Source organism: Macrotis lagotis, chromosome 7 (assembly GCF_037893015.1).
Source record: "Macrotis lagotis isolate mMagLag1 chromosome 7, bilby.v1.9.chrom.fasta, whole genome shotgun sequence".
In the NCBI taxonomy this organism is placed as follows: domain Eukaryota; kingdom Metazoa; phylum Chordata; class Mammalia; order Peramelemorphia; family Peramelidae; genus Macrotis; species Macrotis lagotis.
The window spans coordinates 56,406,280-56,423,193 of NC_133664.1; the positions used below are offsets into that span (position 1 = coordinate 56,406,280).

At 35.8% G+C, this 16,914-nt stretch overlaps 1 protein-coding gene across 1 annotated transcript in view; it reads left to right on the forward strand.

The window, feature by feature from the left end:
• The first annotated feature begins 515 nt into the window (after positions 1 to 515).
• The window catches only part of SLC39A12 (solute carrier family 39 member 12), a 102,649-nt gene continuing 86,250 nt past the window's right edge, over positions 516 to 16,914 (forward strand). The window contains exons 1-3 of the mRNA XM_074195228.1: positions 516 to 2,091; positions 3,539 to 3,881; positions 16,284 to 16,565. Of these exons, the coding sequence (XP_074051329.1) occupies positions 3,615 to 3,881; positions 16,284 to 16,565 (549 nt within the window). The 5' untranslated portion in view covers positions 516 to 2,091; positions 3,539 to 3,614. The remainder of the gene's footprint in view (positions 2,092 to 3,538; positions 3,882 to 16,283; positions 16,566 to 16,914) is intronic.

A 16,914-nucleotide genomic window follows, 5' to 3' on the forward strand; every position in this document is an offset into this window, starting at 1 on the left:
TTGCCATATCATCTTTACTACCTCTCTGTAGCACTATGCTTTCTTGAAGGAGATTAATACATATGTGTTACTTGTTGAATGGATAAATGAAGAAATGAAGAAAATAATTTTTTATTTTCAATTTTTTTTCTTATAAATCTAATTGGTCTAAAGTGTTCATGTTCTTCCTCCCTCCACCCCACCCCCATCCCGAGCTTGGTTTGGATTTTCGCACAGTCTGTAATTAGCATTTCTTTGAGTTCACCATAATCACAACTTAGTAGAAAATGCTTCAAGTTTTTCAAAGCACTTTATATGCATTATCTCACTTGGCCCTCTCAACAGCATTGTGGCATAGGTAATACAATTATTATGCCCCTTAGTACACAGGGCACGACTGGATACAAAGTCAAATATCCTAACACCAAATTCAATTCATTTTCTATTGTATTACTACTATAAGAATGTTTATATAGTAAATGGATATCTCTAGGCATATATAGGTTTTAGTATTTCAAGAGATAATAATGTTAATAATAATTACTGTATTTATATTATTCTTTAATATAAATTTTACTTTACAAAATTACTTTACAAAAATTGCTTCATTTTACCTTCACAACATCCCTGGAAGGAAGGTGCTATAATTGTCTCCATTTTACAGATGGGGAGACTGAGGCAGAGAGTGATGAATTGATTTGCCTAACTAGTAAATGTCTGAGACCATATTTGAACTCATCTTCCCATCTCTAGTCCCCATACTCTATTTACTGCACCACTTAGCTATATGAGGTCTAGGAGTCATTGCTAATGTGTACTTTTGCTACTGATAACAGATCACCTAGTAAAATTTCCTGCCATAGTTCCTTCACTGCAAAGTCACTCAGCTTATAAGGAAAAAAGGAAATGAACAGTTTTAAATATTTTCTAATTATGTACCAAGTCCTGGGGGTCCATATATAACATATATTAACCCAGCCTCTTCCCTCAAGAGGCTGAAATTCTAATGGAGGGAGATAATAAATAAAATGGAACTGAAAGAGGGAGGGGAGATAGAGGTACTCTGTTTAGGGACATGGTTTTAGAGTTCATAAAATCAGGAGCCAGTGTTGGGAGGGTGTGGTATAAGCTTCTCTATAAAATGAAGTCTTGAGATGGAACTCACCAATTTGAGAAGATGAGATAGGGACATTTGTTGATGGATATTCCAGTGTGTGACAGATATCACAGGTGATGAGGAAAGTTCCAGGATGAGCCAACAATGGAGAGAACATAGTTTTTAAGTTTATAGAATAAGGAACAGGGATGAGTGGAGAATGTAAGAAGAATTGATTAATTTTTGTTATATTTTGTGGGTACCAGTGAAGCAATTTGGCTATCTGTCATCTCCTACTCTAGTCACAGGACTTACCTGCCTCTCTTTCTGATGATACATTTTCTCAACTATAGCCCTTGGACTATTTCTTAAGTATAGGATATTTATTAGAAATTGGCCATACACACATGCATGGGAGATTATTTTTATGGTGGAGTCAATATTTGAAGGTAGTCTATGTTTTCATAAAGACATATTTTTAAATAAAATGTATATTGGTTCCTAAAGAGATTTGAAAGGAATTGGGAAATTCAGCGGGGAAAAAACAAACAAAAAACAATACATATAACCTGAAATAACCTGCAACTAAATGTGTTTTGAAATTGTTGCAAAAATTTCTTCTACAAAACTGGGCCGTCCTCTGGCTTTTGATTAGGATTTTCTTCCTTAAAGAACCAGTGAAAAAGTGAGCTCTAGTGGTCGAATCACAGCAAATTGGGGAACGCTGATACAAAATGATAGCTCATTAATTAACGGACTGCATTTATTTAACTATCCTGAAAACTTGCCAGGCTGAAAGAATGTTCTAACTTTTATCCACCTTCATTGTTACCTTAAGAGCAGCTCTCTCCATAGCAACTGAAAACTTTTCAAGGTCTCAATAAACTAATCCTCTCCAGCTCCCAGTGCACCATCAAGGAATGTTAAAAACATAGGACTCTGTAGCCGTGAAATACGTTCAGGGATTCAAAGGTCTCTAAGCTTCAGATACATTATCATTTGTCTTCTCACTGAAGGTAAGCACTAGGTTTGGAAATGTTTGTGTCTTCCTCTGTCATTTAAAAATGCTAACATAAGTAACTTAAACTCTTTTTAAACACTCAAAGTAATCCCAGCCTCTCAGTTTCAACATCACAATAACTGTTAGCTAGGTTTCAGGCCAGATTCTAACATAAGACGCTGCTAGTCTCCTGCACTACATTAACAGCTGGATTCCACAAATTTTTTATTTTTTATTTTCTTCAGGAATTTAGTCAGCTCTAAGGTTACTTTTATTTTTTTCAGTGACAGCTAGTGACGTGGATTTATCAGATTATTGAGATATTAAATCATTAGTTTTCTTAAGATACTTTATTATTGATTTTTATTAATTCCTAAATAACAAAGAAGAAATTCATTGTGGAAAATAATAGTTAAGTGGTTTTGGTTTGAATGGGGTCTGGATTTTATATTTACGAAAGGGTGGATGTTATAAGCTATTCAAAATGGCTTCTTTGACCTGCCTCAAAACAGTTGTAAAGATAGATTCAGTCTATTTTCTTTTACTAACTTTTCCCTTCCAGTCTCTAATGTTTGAATCAACTGTAATTTTCTAACCTCCAAAAAATGTGATTTCCACCCCCCCATGTTGCCAGAAGTTGGATTTGTTTTCTATTTGATTTAACTTTAGATACTTATTTCCAGATTGATTAGAGTGAGAAGTGGAGAACCATAAGGAGTGAGAACAAAATTGAAAAAAAAGGGAAAAAATCAAGGAAGGAGAGAAGGAAGGAAGGAAAGGAGGGAAAGAAGGAAGAAAAGAAGGGAGGGAAGGGAGGAGGGAAGGGAGGGAGGGAAGGAAAGGGAGGAAGGAAGGAAGGAAGGAAGGAAGGAAGGAAGGAAGGAAGGAAGAAAGAAAGGAAGGAAGGAGAAAAGAAGGAAGGGAGGAGAAGAGAGGGAGGGAGGGAGAGATAGAAACAGAGACAGGGAGAGATAGAAACAGAGAGAGAGAGAGAGAGAGAGAGAGAGAGAGAGAGAGAGAGAGAGAGAGAGAGAGAGAGAGAATCTTAGGACATCTATCTTTTATAGTAAGCTCCTTGAAGACAAGAACTTATTGCTTTTCTACCTTCTGTTCCCACTTCTCACTATGTCTGAGCCATAGCTGACATATAAATAAAGGTATGATAAAATATATACATTCCTGTGTATAATCTGATGTACCAAAAATGACATAAATAGATAGATGACATTATTATTGAATTACTATTTACTGAGGCCCAGACAGCAAAATCATGCTTCCTCTCAATATGTCTCCATGATTTTTAAAGTACCAGTTATCTTAGTTGCCTGCTGTTTGAGGTTAGAAAGTCCCGACAGACCCTCTCTTGTTTAGTGACAGCTTGTCTTTGCAAATCAGCTTAGTTGCACAATTAATAACCTTTCAAACACATTGCATTCAAACTAATTAAAGCCCATTTTCCTCAGGTTTCAAGTTTAAATTGTGAACTTCAGTTTGCCAATCCCCATCCAAGAGAGTATTGGGCTTCCGTGTGGAACAGAGATGCATTTAAGGACCAAGCTTCCCATGTGGGGGGTAGTGTCCTTCTTTCTCCTCCCCATGGTCATTCCAGAAATTCTACAAGAGAATCCCACAACCCAGGACAGCAAGCATCCTCAGAGCTCGGGGCAGCTAATGGAGGTGTTACATGTTCTCTCAAGTGATAACTACACCCACTCCCAGAACTACTCAAGAAGACTCATCCAAACCTTATTGGAGAAAACTGGATGTCCCCATCGGACTCATGGGATGCAAGATGATTGCAATCTGGTTAGTGCCATAGAGCTATATCTATCACAATCAAAATTGAGCAGGGACAGTCTGTTATACCAGGGTACCCAGGTTCCATGAAAATTCTTGGGATGGCTATAAATCTAATTGCTTACAATTGAGCCTAGGTGAACCTTTAAGTGCTCAGAATCTATAATTTTAAAGAAAGTAGATACTTGCGCTTCAAGGGAAATTTTTCAGGAGGCCAGCAGTCAACCTTCAAATGTGACCCTCCAATGGATTTTAATTTTTGCTGCCAGAAGCAGAGGTATTTATTTCCAAATATGAGCTTTTTTTCTATTTTATTTCTTTCTCCTTCCTTTCCCTCTGCTCCTTCTACTTGAGCCTGCAATCTACTTAGGAATGCTCAATTTGCCAAATACCCTGTTTTCTCGCAGGAAATTAGCATTCATTGCTGTAAGAATATGGGCTAGAAAAACAGGGTGGGGGAAATGCAAAAATGTGTGCTTAAAGATAAAAAAGGTGCTTGTGAAACTTTTAAAAATAGCTATTAATTTTTCTTCTTCTGCAATCCTCCAATGTTGATTACCTTTTTTGTGTGATGGATCTCCTCAGCAGTCTAGTGAAGAATACTATTAATATCTTTAAGTTCATAGGACTATAAAACATAATTAATGATGTTGAAATATAGTCATCATTATATTTTTTAAAAATTAACAAATTCATAGACCCCAGGTTAGAACATAAGCTAAGATGAGATCATGATTTTAGTCCAAAATGAATTAGAAAATCCAGCATGAGTGGGAATGGGGGCATGTACCTGGGAGGCAAAAACAAACCTTTCCCAATACTTAAAGGAAAAGTTCAAATGTTTACTGACAATGTGTACTGTTTTTCATGGTAAGAATGTGTTGTTGATACAGAGAATTGCTCATCATTGTGGGTGAAAGGTAAATAATTGAATATTCACTCAACTTCTCCATGATCCTCAGAGATTGCATATACTATATAAGCATTAGCATATGTTTCTGGATAAACATTTGGAATATAGTTTTAGTTTTTGCTTTGCATCATTATAAAGAGAAATCCGAGCTCCCTGGTATTATCTAGAAAAATCACAGATTCTCATTGTTCTCTGAGAGTTCACTTGAGTGGCATATTCTTTCTTTTAATACAATTTTATTTAATTTTGTTTTGATTTTAATAAATTTATTCATTTTCCAACTACATGTAAAGATAGTTTTCAACAAAGATTTTTGCAAGGTTTTGAGTTCTATATTTTTCCTCCTTCCTTCTCTCCCTTCCCTACCCTCTGCCCTTGTCAGATATTAATCTAATATAAGTTATACATGTATAACTATATTTGGCATGTTCTCTTTTAATGATATACAAAAGCTTATTAAAATGGGTGACAAGTTGACTTGGAAGAAATTTTTTTAAATTCTAACTACTCCTCCCACCCACAAAATTTGACCCAAAATATTATTTTAAATGCATTATTCTAAGATACTCCACATATTTTAGATGACTTTTGCCTCAGTTTGAATGAACATCTGGTCAGGTAAATTCTATTAGTAAGCAGGGAAAGCCATCATCTCATGAGTGACTTTTCTTGCAGTCCAGTTTTTTTTTCATTCCTCCTGAAGGGAAACTCAGTATGAGGAAATAACTGGAAGAGATGGTGAACAAAACAAAGCACAGATTTAAAGATTCCCTGCCCAAAAGTACTTAAATTCAATTACCTAAATAAAGGAAGGCAAATATTCTAAATGTTTCTTTGTCTACAAAGCTGGAGAGAAACTGGTGGCTTATGAAACATGAAAGAGAGACTTTTGGCTCAGTTCAACCACTCAAGGACCCACAAGGGTTTCCTTTCTCTGGAAATTCAGTTACCTCCGGAGAAATTGCTATATGGCAAATAAGAGGCTTAGATGATGTGGCCAGCTTCCTAAGTCTAAGGATATGTTTGAGAATTTGTCCTCAAGTTTGGCAGTCAGTTAAGCTCAACTTGAAATTAGAATTGCATATAAAATCCGGCATTTTATCTATGTGAAATGCTTAGAGGAATGTGTAGATTTTTAAAAATAAATCTTTATTGCAGTGACTCTGAGAGTCATAATAGCTAACATTTATACAACACTAAGGCTTTCAAAGCACTTCGATTTTTTTTTCCCTTTGATCCAAATAACTCTATGAGGCAGGGCTATTATCCCCATTTTGCAGATGAGAAAACAGTCTGGGGGAGATTAAATAATTTTCCCAGGATCAGATAGTTAATGTCTTTGAGGGAGAATCCAAATGTTGAGTTTCCTGACTCCAAATCCATCTGAGTATCTACTATGCCAACAACCTGCCTTGTATATCTGTCACTCATGGTTATTATGCCACTTCTCACACACAAGTAATCATTAGCAATATGCTACACACTTTGGTAGGCCTCTTTATTGTCCTTTAGGGTATCTACCATTCTGATCCTTCTCAGAGATACTGGTGTTTATCAGACACCTTGAGGAAAGGATAAGGGGAAGTTTGAGACAGGCAAGTCAAACCACTTCTACCATCTCAACCAACCCCTCTGAGACTTGGTTAACCTAGGACCCTAAACTCAGGAGATTGTGAGTAGTAATGCCCTCCAACACCCCCCCCCCCCAACACACACATAGCCATCTCCATAGAAGGCTGATCAATTGCCATCTATGTGTTAGGCAAGTCAGACTACTTAAAATATTGAGGTGCCTAGGAGAGGGTGAGAGGTGGCATATATGTGGCAAGTACAAAACCATACTATTACTTACTGCTGCAACCACCACCACCACCCCTTAAACTTCCTTGGAGATAGTCCAAGACCTTGAACTCAAGAGTCTTAGGAATAACATAACCCTTTATACAACCGTATTTCCAGTCTGAACTTTACAACTATGATTTAGGAGAGAAATCTCTGTGGGAGAGTGGACCTGCCTTTCTCATCACCACTAATGGCAACAAATCAAAAGGTGGAGTGATCCCAAGGCCCCTGGAGCAGCACCACTGCCCATACCATCAGGCAACCTTCCAGCCCCAACTTCACAACCATAGTCCTGGGAAACAACATCCATAAAGATGCAGCTAGGAACTTCTTAAGATGCTATCACTTCAGCTATTGATGACTTAGAAAAGAATTTTTGCCATGAAAGTCTTTGACACTGTTAAATAGTTTGACATCAGAAACCAATAGGATTAAAAAGAGGAATTATCACTGCTTTACCACTGTGCTCTAAAGACCTTTCTATCTCATTTGCAACTGAAATATGTATTTCTATCTCATTTGCAACTACTATATGTATTGTCTCTTCCTTTAGAATGTGAACTTCTTGGGAGGAGGCACTGTCTTAATTTTCTGTCTCCTCAGCATTTAGCACAGTGTTTCATACAGAGTAAGTATTTAAAGCATGATTTTGCATGCATTCATTCATTCATTGCATAAATAACAGCCACGTAACTATTGGGAAAGTATTGATTAAAAAATAGATGGAGTTTGTGCCAAGGAGTAGCTTATGATCATTGAAGGAGCTACATAATTTTTCAAATGAAATTCAACTGGCTTTACTTCTACATAGTTCTGGACTCTGATAATTTTTCAAGCACAGTGACTATTAATGATATTTATACACTGAATTTCCTTCTGAATGCATGTCAGATATGGACATTTTCATCTATTTTTGGTATACTGACTAGTAGGCCAGTCACTTTTGCCTATCTGTGTATCCCACAGAGGAGGCCCTAGAGAATTCCAGGTTTTGATTCAGTTGGAACAATATCTTCCCTGTTTTCAAAGCTCTGTCTTCCATTTCGGTTGTGTACAGGACTGCCTCTATAGTAGGGATAAAAACCTTTACTGAACATATGTCTCATCTTATAGCTCATTCTCTATTGATAGTCAGAAGATCCTTAGAGAGAGTAACTTCTGTTGATGAATCTATCAAGGAATTTTGTTTTATAAAATATACTTCAGGGGGAAATATTTGAAGAAAATCCTTAAGGATATGTTTTATTTGGTCAATTTGTTTTTTCCTATTCCTTGAAAACAAACAATAAATGCAGAAGTAACTCATATTATTTAGAGCTTTCAGGAGATTGTGTGTCTGAAGACATAGTGTGCATAAGAAAATAATCAGCAATGTTCTATTTCAGCCTTCTACTTTTGTTCAGGATGTCATCAGTACCTTCACAAAATAATTTTAGGCAAATTTTATTGATTTGAGAAGTAAGCACATGGATCAATAGTGGCTGATGACTTTTCAGTCACTATTTTTTTAAATTGATAATTCTATCTGGGATCTTTGCATTATTTTTAGCATGAATTTCTTTAATATGTATTTGGACTGCCCTGACCCTCCGTACAACTTCATTCTCTTAAGTGCCATTTCTGCTTGTTGTTATAACACATCAGAAACTAATTCCCAAGGTGGTGGTTCTACCATCATGTATGAGAAGAGTCATCTGATGATATGTAAAGAACCAACTTGGTGCAATCATTTAAATTCTTAACACAACAGACACTATAGAGGAGTTACTCACCTAGATTGGCAGAGGAAGCTTCTTTATTGGGAGCTACTTTTACCAACTTTATGAACACTCCTTATGTCTTTATTTATTCCGATCATGATTCAGTGGAAAGAGTGATTTATTTGCAATCAGGAGAGTTCTATTTAAAATCTGTCTCTGACACTAGTTACATGACTCTGGTCTTGGACAAATGACTTGCTTACTTACACAACCCTGATGCTCAGTTTCAAAATACCTAAAATGAAGATTAAGATATTGCCAGTAATTATTTCAGAGAATTCCAAATAGGATGAAATGAGATAATGCAGGTAAATAAGTTTCAAACTTTAAAACTTTCTTATTATTCTCAAAAATGAGAATAGGTAGATCTGTTCCATCTTGCCTCTATTTGCTGTCCTTTCAATTTCATCTTCAAATATTGCAACCATTTAGTCTATTATTAGTGGATATTCTATAGATTTTTTTTTCTCCATGCCACTGTCTTTTAATGTTTCAAGGCTGTAAATAGTTTTATTTGAGGATAATTTTAATATTTCATTATCATCTTTTTCTTTCTTTCTTTTATTGGCAAGGCAATGGGGTTAAGTGACTTACCCAAGATTAATTATTAAGTGTCTGAGGTCAGGTTGAACTTAGGTCCTCCTGACTCCAGGGTCAGTGCTCTATCCACTACACTACCTAGCTTCCCCTCCTCATCTTTTTCCCATCTATATTGCAAATGAGATTGCATTTTAAATTAGCATTGCTTTTATCTGTCAGTTCACTAATGAGATTTCTCAGTCCTCCTTATTGTAGCAACTGTTTGACAAGCTCATTTTAAAATTTCTATAAAATCTGATGAAAATGAGATCTGATGCTTACTCTTATCCACGTCCCATTTTTCTGAATCACAGAGTACTTACATATAGCAAGAAGTATCACAACAGAAACATTGTTCTAAAGACCATAATAGTATGAAGTGTTCTCTTGTATTTATTCTTTATTGTTATTATTCTGTGACCTAAAAATGCAGAAAGCTGATTCTGAAATGTAGCCACGAATTTCTATTAATTTAAATAGAGATTCTGAATCTAGATGGAGATCTAGTGAGCAAATATCTTTAATAGTCATTGTATGGAAAATTATCAGAGGCCAGAATTGTGCAGAAGTAGAGCCAACTGAGTCTTTTGCAATGCTATGCATGCAATTTTATGCTTTTAAAAATAATATTCTGATAAGGGCTCCATTAGTTTTACTAGATACTGCCAAAATGTTAAGAATCCCTGGCTTAAGATATATTTTATTTCAATTTTTTGCACCTATGAAATTTTGTTCTCCATGTTCAATTCTTTCTGACTCTCTTCCTTAAAAAACTTACTCATGAAATATGGTTTAGGATACTTCTGAGAAATCTACAGGAATTTGCATATTACATTTTTAATCTTGAATCATCATTTCCAACAGATATAACCCTATCTACTTCTGTGTCTCCCTTTTCATTGAAGTCATCTAGTTTGGAAAATCATTTTGTTTATGATCATTATATGCCCTGCAAGAAAGAAGACAGTGTTCCTTGAAATAATTCTAAATTGTCTTTTAGCACAGAATGGAACCAGTTCCACCAAGGTTTTTAATTTAACTTTTCAAGGAAAATCTGTATTCTCTATTAGTAACTTTGTTATTTTTCTGGTTTCATTCATATCATTTAGCACAAAATGCTTAATAAATATTTGTCAGTGATGATGATGATGATGATGATGATGATGATGATGTCAAGGATATGAATATGGATCTCATTGAATCCTGCAATATTATATTTTTCAGTCCTGTTCAACAATGTTAGTGTACTAGACTCTAGGGGAACAAAATCAAAATGAAAAAGAATTTCTTTGATATTAGCTTTTAATTCTATTGTAGGGATTTAATACATAAACAGATAAATATATACTGATTTCTTATGAAAGAAGTTTGCGGCAGAGAGGTGAAGGGATGAGAAAGGTTTCCTGTTGAAGGTCTAATATGACTTAAGCCTTGATCGATTCCAAAGATGCTAAGAGGTAGAGGTAAGGAGGAAATTTAGTCCAGGTCAGTCTAGGCAAATACATAGATTGAATACTACCCTGGGGGAACAAGTCTACTGCATCATACATAGAACAAAGGAGAATATTGGAATTAGCATTGAATAGATCATTAGCAAATTTGGAAAACTAGTTTCATTTGAATGGTGAGATCCAAATCCTGGTTTTAAGTAGTTAAGAAATGAGTGAGAGGATTAAAAAAGTCATAGCAATGACTATTAATCATATTTTTAGTAAATGAATGAAAAGTTACAAAGTGATAATTTAAGGGAATGATAGAATCAAAGTTGTTTTTGAGAATGGGGAGACTTGGGCATCTTTGTAGGGAAAAGGAAAGGATAAGAAGAGACTGAACATTAGAAAGGATTGGTAACATGCTACCACAGGAGCAAGAGTCGATGGAAACGAAGGACAAAATTATAAGGAGTGGCTTTAGACGAGGAGAGGGACTGTCTTTTCATCAGAGAATTGAGTAAAGTATGTGACTATAGGGGAGCTTTGAGAAATGGGATGGAGTAAAGAAAGGGAAATTTCTCTACTGAGTTATAAGGTCAAAGCCACTGTTGGGAGTGACAGAGAGGGAGATAGATGGTATAGGAATATTGTGTAAGTAAGAAAGGTTTGGGAACAAAATAGTTGGGTGTGGCATAGACATTTAGGGAAGGATAGCACTGTAGGACAGTGAGAGTCCTGGTAAAATTAAATTTGCAGTAGACTCAGCAAGTATGATTAAATAAGCTTCTCCAGAAATATCTAAAAGTGCAGCAAAGTAAGATTGTGGTAGTAACCTGTGATTGATATTTAATGGTGATAGACTAAAGGGTCAAAGGATTCAAGTGTGGAGGGAAATGTACAATAGTCAGAAGATCAGCTCTGGTTGCTGAACAAAGGAATCACATTAAAAATATCATCAGTTAAATAATTATTTTTAGATAGCCTGAAAATGGATTTTTTGCATGATCTACCTGATCCTTCCCTTTCTGCCCTTTTACCACTGTCACTGATGAAACAGTGGCCAAGATTGAGAGCCATAAAAATCCATTTCACAGATGACCCTGGCTAAAGATCTTATTACCTATATACTAAATTTATGCTGATAAGCTTTTCTGTACTAAAGTGAGGTGGTCCTTGGGCATCCAAGAGAGACTGTCACTGTTGTGCTATTGGAAGCCCTTCTAGCTTGGTAAAATCTGTAGGAGCTTGTACCTCCTGGCAAGATCTTTGATATTCTTCATACCATGGAACATTGAAATTGGGCTTTTGAGGAGGACCTACAGCTATTTTTGTCCTTTACTAATCACTAAATTCTAGGGAGAATTTTTTTATAGGAAAGGAAAATGTTCCAACATAGTTAAAGATTTAATAGGAGCAAGGAATTTTATTGAATAAGTGATAGGGACTTTACTATTCAGTTTTAAATGTTCCAGACTTTTAGGTATGTAAACTTAGTTTAAGTAGAGCCTCTTAGAGAGATGCTGAATATTGTTATTACATCTTTAGGAGTGAGGAGATAGGGACTTGGAGAGATTTAACTATCATGGCTGAGAAAAATTGTATGAGATCCAGAGAGTAAGAATAAAGGGAAATTTTTTGAGACCGTGAATGACATAAATATCAAGGAAAAAAGATTCTGAAGAGAAATTTTTAGAGAAATGAATTTTATTCTTATTTTGTGGAGAAAGCTTCTTGAAAAACAAATCTGAAGTACCAAACCAAACTAATTCAGAAGTTGCAGCCTCTGGTTGGGAGTGATGCTGGGTATGACTTTTCCCATAACTGACACATCATTGAAGTATTTAAATGTGTTTGTATTGTTCATGTTTACTTAAGGTTATGAGACCAGTTGAGATGGAGAGATGAGAGAGGTTTATGGGAAAAAGAGGCTTATTTGGAAATGTGGTTTATAATAATGATCCATCAATATTTAATTAATTGATGAGAGATTGTGTTCTACTAATTTATGATAAAATGCCAAAATATGCTCCTTGATTGCTTTCAAACAGAATGAGAATCAATAAGAAAATTAGACAGTAGCAATTAGAAAAGTGGTGAGGTTGTTTTTACTGTCAATTATTCCATCACACAGTCCATCACATCCCACATTTAACAACATGTGGTATTATTGCCCCTAAAACTTGCTACAAAAATTAAATAATGAAATGAAGTAATACCTTGTATGTGAAGAAATTCTCAGTGAGCTAATGCAATAATAAAGACTTCTTAATTTTTTTTCTTTCTCCTGGGACTTTCACCCAGCATAAGAGCAAGTAATCATGCAAATCTGAATTAATGGATGATTGAATCAGTCAAACTCAGATTCAGCAGTGGGATAAAGATGGTAGACCACTCTACCAATATTTTAGCCTTCCATTACTTGGTTAAAAGCAAGTTTCCTAGCACTTTAAGCAATGTCTAGGAAGGTTTTGTTTTTAGGAGGGCCCATGGTGTTTTGGGCCATTGCTCAACATTTCAGTATACAAGATATTGACAGTGGCATACCAGAAATTCTACCACTCTAAAAATCCCAACAGCTTTTTCTCAGATCCACAATCTAGTGAAGAATTCTGAAATGGTGGCTATGTTGATTCACCTACTGCCAGAACCAAGGCAAGGAAATTGTGTCTTCCATGCAAAGTTTGAAAACTAGTCACTGTACATAGGAGCCTTGAAACCTTCCCTGGAGTGCTTGTGATCTGATATATCATGAAATAAAGACCACTGGAAATTTCAAAACATTTGCCCTTATAAAATATCAAAAAATATCTTTTATTGGACATCTCAAATATTGCAAGCTAGGTGGCTGCCTGCCTTCCTGACCCCTTGCTTCAGTTTTCATCTAGTTTCCATTTCCTGAGAAAAAAAATCAGTCACTTTTCTTCTCTTAGCAACTACCTAGCTAAAGAAAAAAAATGAATGTAAAAAAATACATATCCTGTTTATTTGCATTGCTACTAGAGTTAAGTTAAACTTCATTCCCTTCCTCCCCTCAACATCATAATGAAGCAATCATCTATCTTTCTTTTAGTTAATACAACTATTTAAAAGTAGAGAATCTAACAATTGGAGAATTTGTTATTAGTCATATGTATATAATAAAAGCAGAAATTTGGGGAACACATAAGACAGTGAATGCTTCCTCCTTATAGCTTTCCCTGAATTTAGACCTTACTGTCTTTTTCCTTTACTTGCATAGAGTCCAAAGGCTGTTGGGACTAGGAGAAAAGAGGTTAGGAAAAACCTTTTTGCTTTGAGATCTAGGTAGCTCTTTCATATTTCTTTGAGAGACCCTCTTGCCCCACCTTCCAAATAGAGTTTGAGGTTGCAGGATTCCAAAAAGATTGTGTAAGAGTTCAAAGGAATTTCTAACTCTAAATCAGATTATTGTCTGAGTCAACGGACTACAGTTCAACTCTAGACATAATAACTAAAATGATAGAAACATTTCTGGGATAGAATTTAGGTCCTTGCAGGCTTTATTTAGCTTCCTGGCTAATCTGTATTACAAATGAAGTTGAACCCTAGAGGCAAGTCTCTTCTGGACAAATAAGCTAAGTTAAGAAAAATCAGGATTGTAAAATGATAGTTTGATAGTTTTCTCTCCTTATAAAGAGAAAATAACTAAGAAGCTTTCCCTAGTCCGGTACTTATCTCCTTTATGAAACAAAACAAAAACAAATTAAAACTGAACAACTAGGTTCTAAGTTAAAACTATGTGTATACAACTCCTTTTGTGGAGAGTAGATAAAATCTTAGCTGAAGAATCCAGCTGAAACCACAACTACACACACACACACACACACACACACACACACACACACACACAAACACATACAAAACTCAGAGCAAAACTTAGCCATGATCCTAAGATTAGTGGAACACTGCTTAGTAGAGACAACATACCACATAAGACCAGTGTAGGACAGTGAAGTAGTATGAAGAAATGATCTGAATATATTTCCAATCCTACCGTACAGAAAGCCCATATTGGCTCCCCATTCTTGTATCATGGCCATACACGTTCCTTACATATGTATCTCTCCACATGTTACCCCTTTATGTGTTCACTTGTCTTAATGACAGTTTGTAGGAAAGTGTCCTAGATTTTTGGGTACGGTAATCAATTGCTATTTTTCCTTCTGTATCATTTTATTAGATGCCTTTATTTTGAATTGTGTCTTCTGACTGACTAGCAAAATCAAACACATTGATGGGGGCTCATGAGTTTTTGTTTTGAATAGTTTAGTAAGTTTATAATTCCATTATCCCCTGACATCTCCTATTTTTTTCAGTTGCATTGCTGAATAATTGGAGTCACCCTGTTTTATAAAAAATGTAACTAATTCTTTGTTTTGGATATGGGTGACAGTTGTTTCCGCCTGATTCGTGTGGTGTATTACAGCTGTTCCGAGTAGGTTGCAAAGCAGACAGAAAATCAAAGCCCTACAAACTGTCACCAGAGGAGAATGGCATTAAAGACAGGCTGTTAAAGTGTCCCTATTGTGAGACGATCCCATCTAAGAATTAAGATAGCAAATGGTTCTACTCTGATGCAAGTGAAGGGGTATCTCTTTTGTTCCTGGGAGAATAGATTATATTTTCTTCATCAAAGGAATTTTTGTCTAGTTGAGAGATAACCCTTTCTATCTTGACAGGAAAGACCTGTTAAGGGCTAATATTTACCCTATGAGTCAATGAAATAAAAAAAAAAAACTATAATAATGCTCTGAAATAAAAAGAGGGCAAGGTATACTAAAAACTTTGATAACAGCATATATGTTATATATATATATATATATATATATATATATATATATATATATATATATCCCCATATAAATGTATGAGGATAGTACTAGATCTGTGATTTCATTGATTTAGGGAAGGCAAGGACATTCCCTTGGCAAATATGTATCGCAACCTCCTCTGTAACTTAAAATAGTCTTAGAGAGTAGCCTAAAGCAGTGATGACAAATGTAAATAGAAACTGGATCCTTCCTAGCCACATGTTGACTTAGAAAATCACAGATTAACATTAACTTTGTTGTATAGTATTTTTATTTATTTTTGTTAAACATTTTCCAATTATATTTTAATCTGTTTCCTGATAACTGTAGGAGTTTTGTGGCCACTTGCAGTCCACCAAGTTTGATGCAAAGATTAAGTGACTTTTCCAGAATCATACAGATATTTATATCAGTGGTGAGACTTGAACCTAGGCCTTCCTGGCCAAAGTTAACTCTATATCCATTATGCCAAGCTGACTACACTTTTAAACTCTCTCTCTCTCTCTCTCTCTCTCTCTCTCTCTCTCTCTCTCTCTCTCCCCCTCCCCCATTCTCTCCCTTTCCTCTCTCTCTCTCTTCATTTCTCTTCCTTTTTTCTTTTTCCTTTCCCCTACTCTCTCGTTCTTCTCTTTCTTTCCCTCTTTCCTTCTCTCTCTCTCTTTCGTCTCTCTTTCTCTTTTTTCCTCCCCTTCCACCCCCCCTTCCTTCATGAAGCGAAGGGAGGGATAGAGATAAGATTTTCCAGCTAACACTTCAGTCTCAAGAATTAGGTCCTGCTCACCCATGTGTTAAAAAAAAAAACAAAGCAACCCAAGTTCATGACAGGAGAGCATAGCACCAGTGTTAATTCACCGAAAGAACAAGAATCTTTGAGTTTTGGTTCAGGCCCCTTGTTTGCCCCCTTTAGGCCTCCTGCCTTCTTGTATAACCTTCTCAAGGTCTAAGATCCCTGGCAGTCTCATAGCTGGCATTCTGTGGACATTTCCTAGGCATTACAGAATAATGAATATGTAGACATGTGTGGCTGTCTTCCTTTCTTTCCTTGTAACCCACAGTGTTTGGAACCAGATTCCCTGTTACTAATAGCCGGAGGAGATTTTGAAGACCATCTGAGTGAAGAAGTGTTTCAGAGAATTTCTCTCCTCCTTCTGTATTACATCATTCATCAGGAAGAGATCTGTGCTTCAAAACTCAATCTAAGCAGTAAAGACTATCAGTTTTACCTGCATAGCTTACTTAACTTAAGGCAGGATGAAGATTGTTATTCATTTTCTCAGAATGAAACAGAAGACATCTTGGCTTCTGTAAGGCAACATTTCAACACATCCAGAAACCAGGTAAGAAAACCCAAATGTACCAAGGGCAAGTTCCCCTCTAGGGAGGAGCTTGGAATTCAAACAGAAATGTAGAGATGAGAGGACACTTAAAGATCATTTAGACCATGCCGTTCATTTTGCAGAGGCTTGGCCATTGCCCAAGATTGCACAGGTAGTAAACTTTATTTTTTTTATTTTTTATTTGGCAGTAAACTTTAGAGACAGATTCAAACTCATTTTCTCTGACTGTAGCACCCTGATTTATTCGGTTGTACCATGAGCCCATCTTGGCCCAGAGCTTATTCTTAAATTTCAAGAATATCTATTCAAGATGTCCTAAAAGTCTTAGTGTGACTTAAGCTTGAGTAGA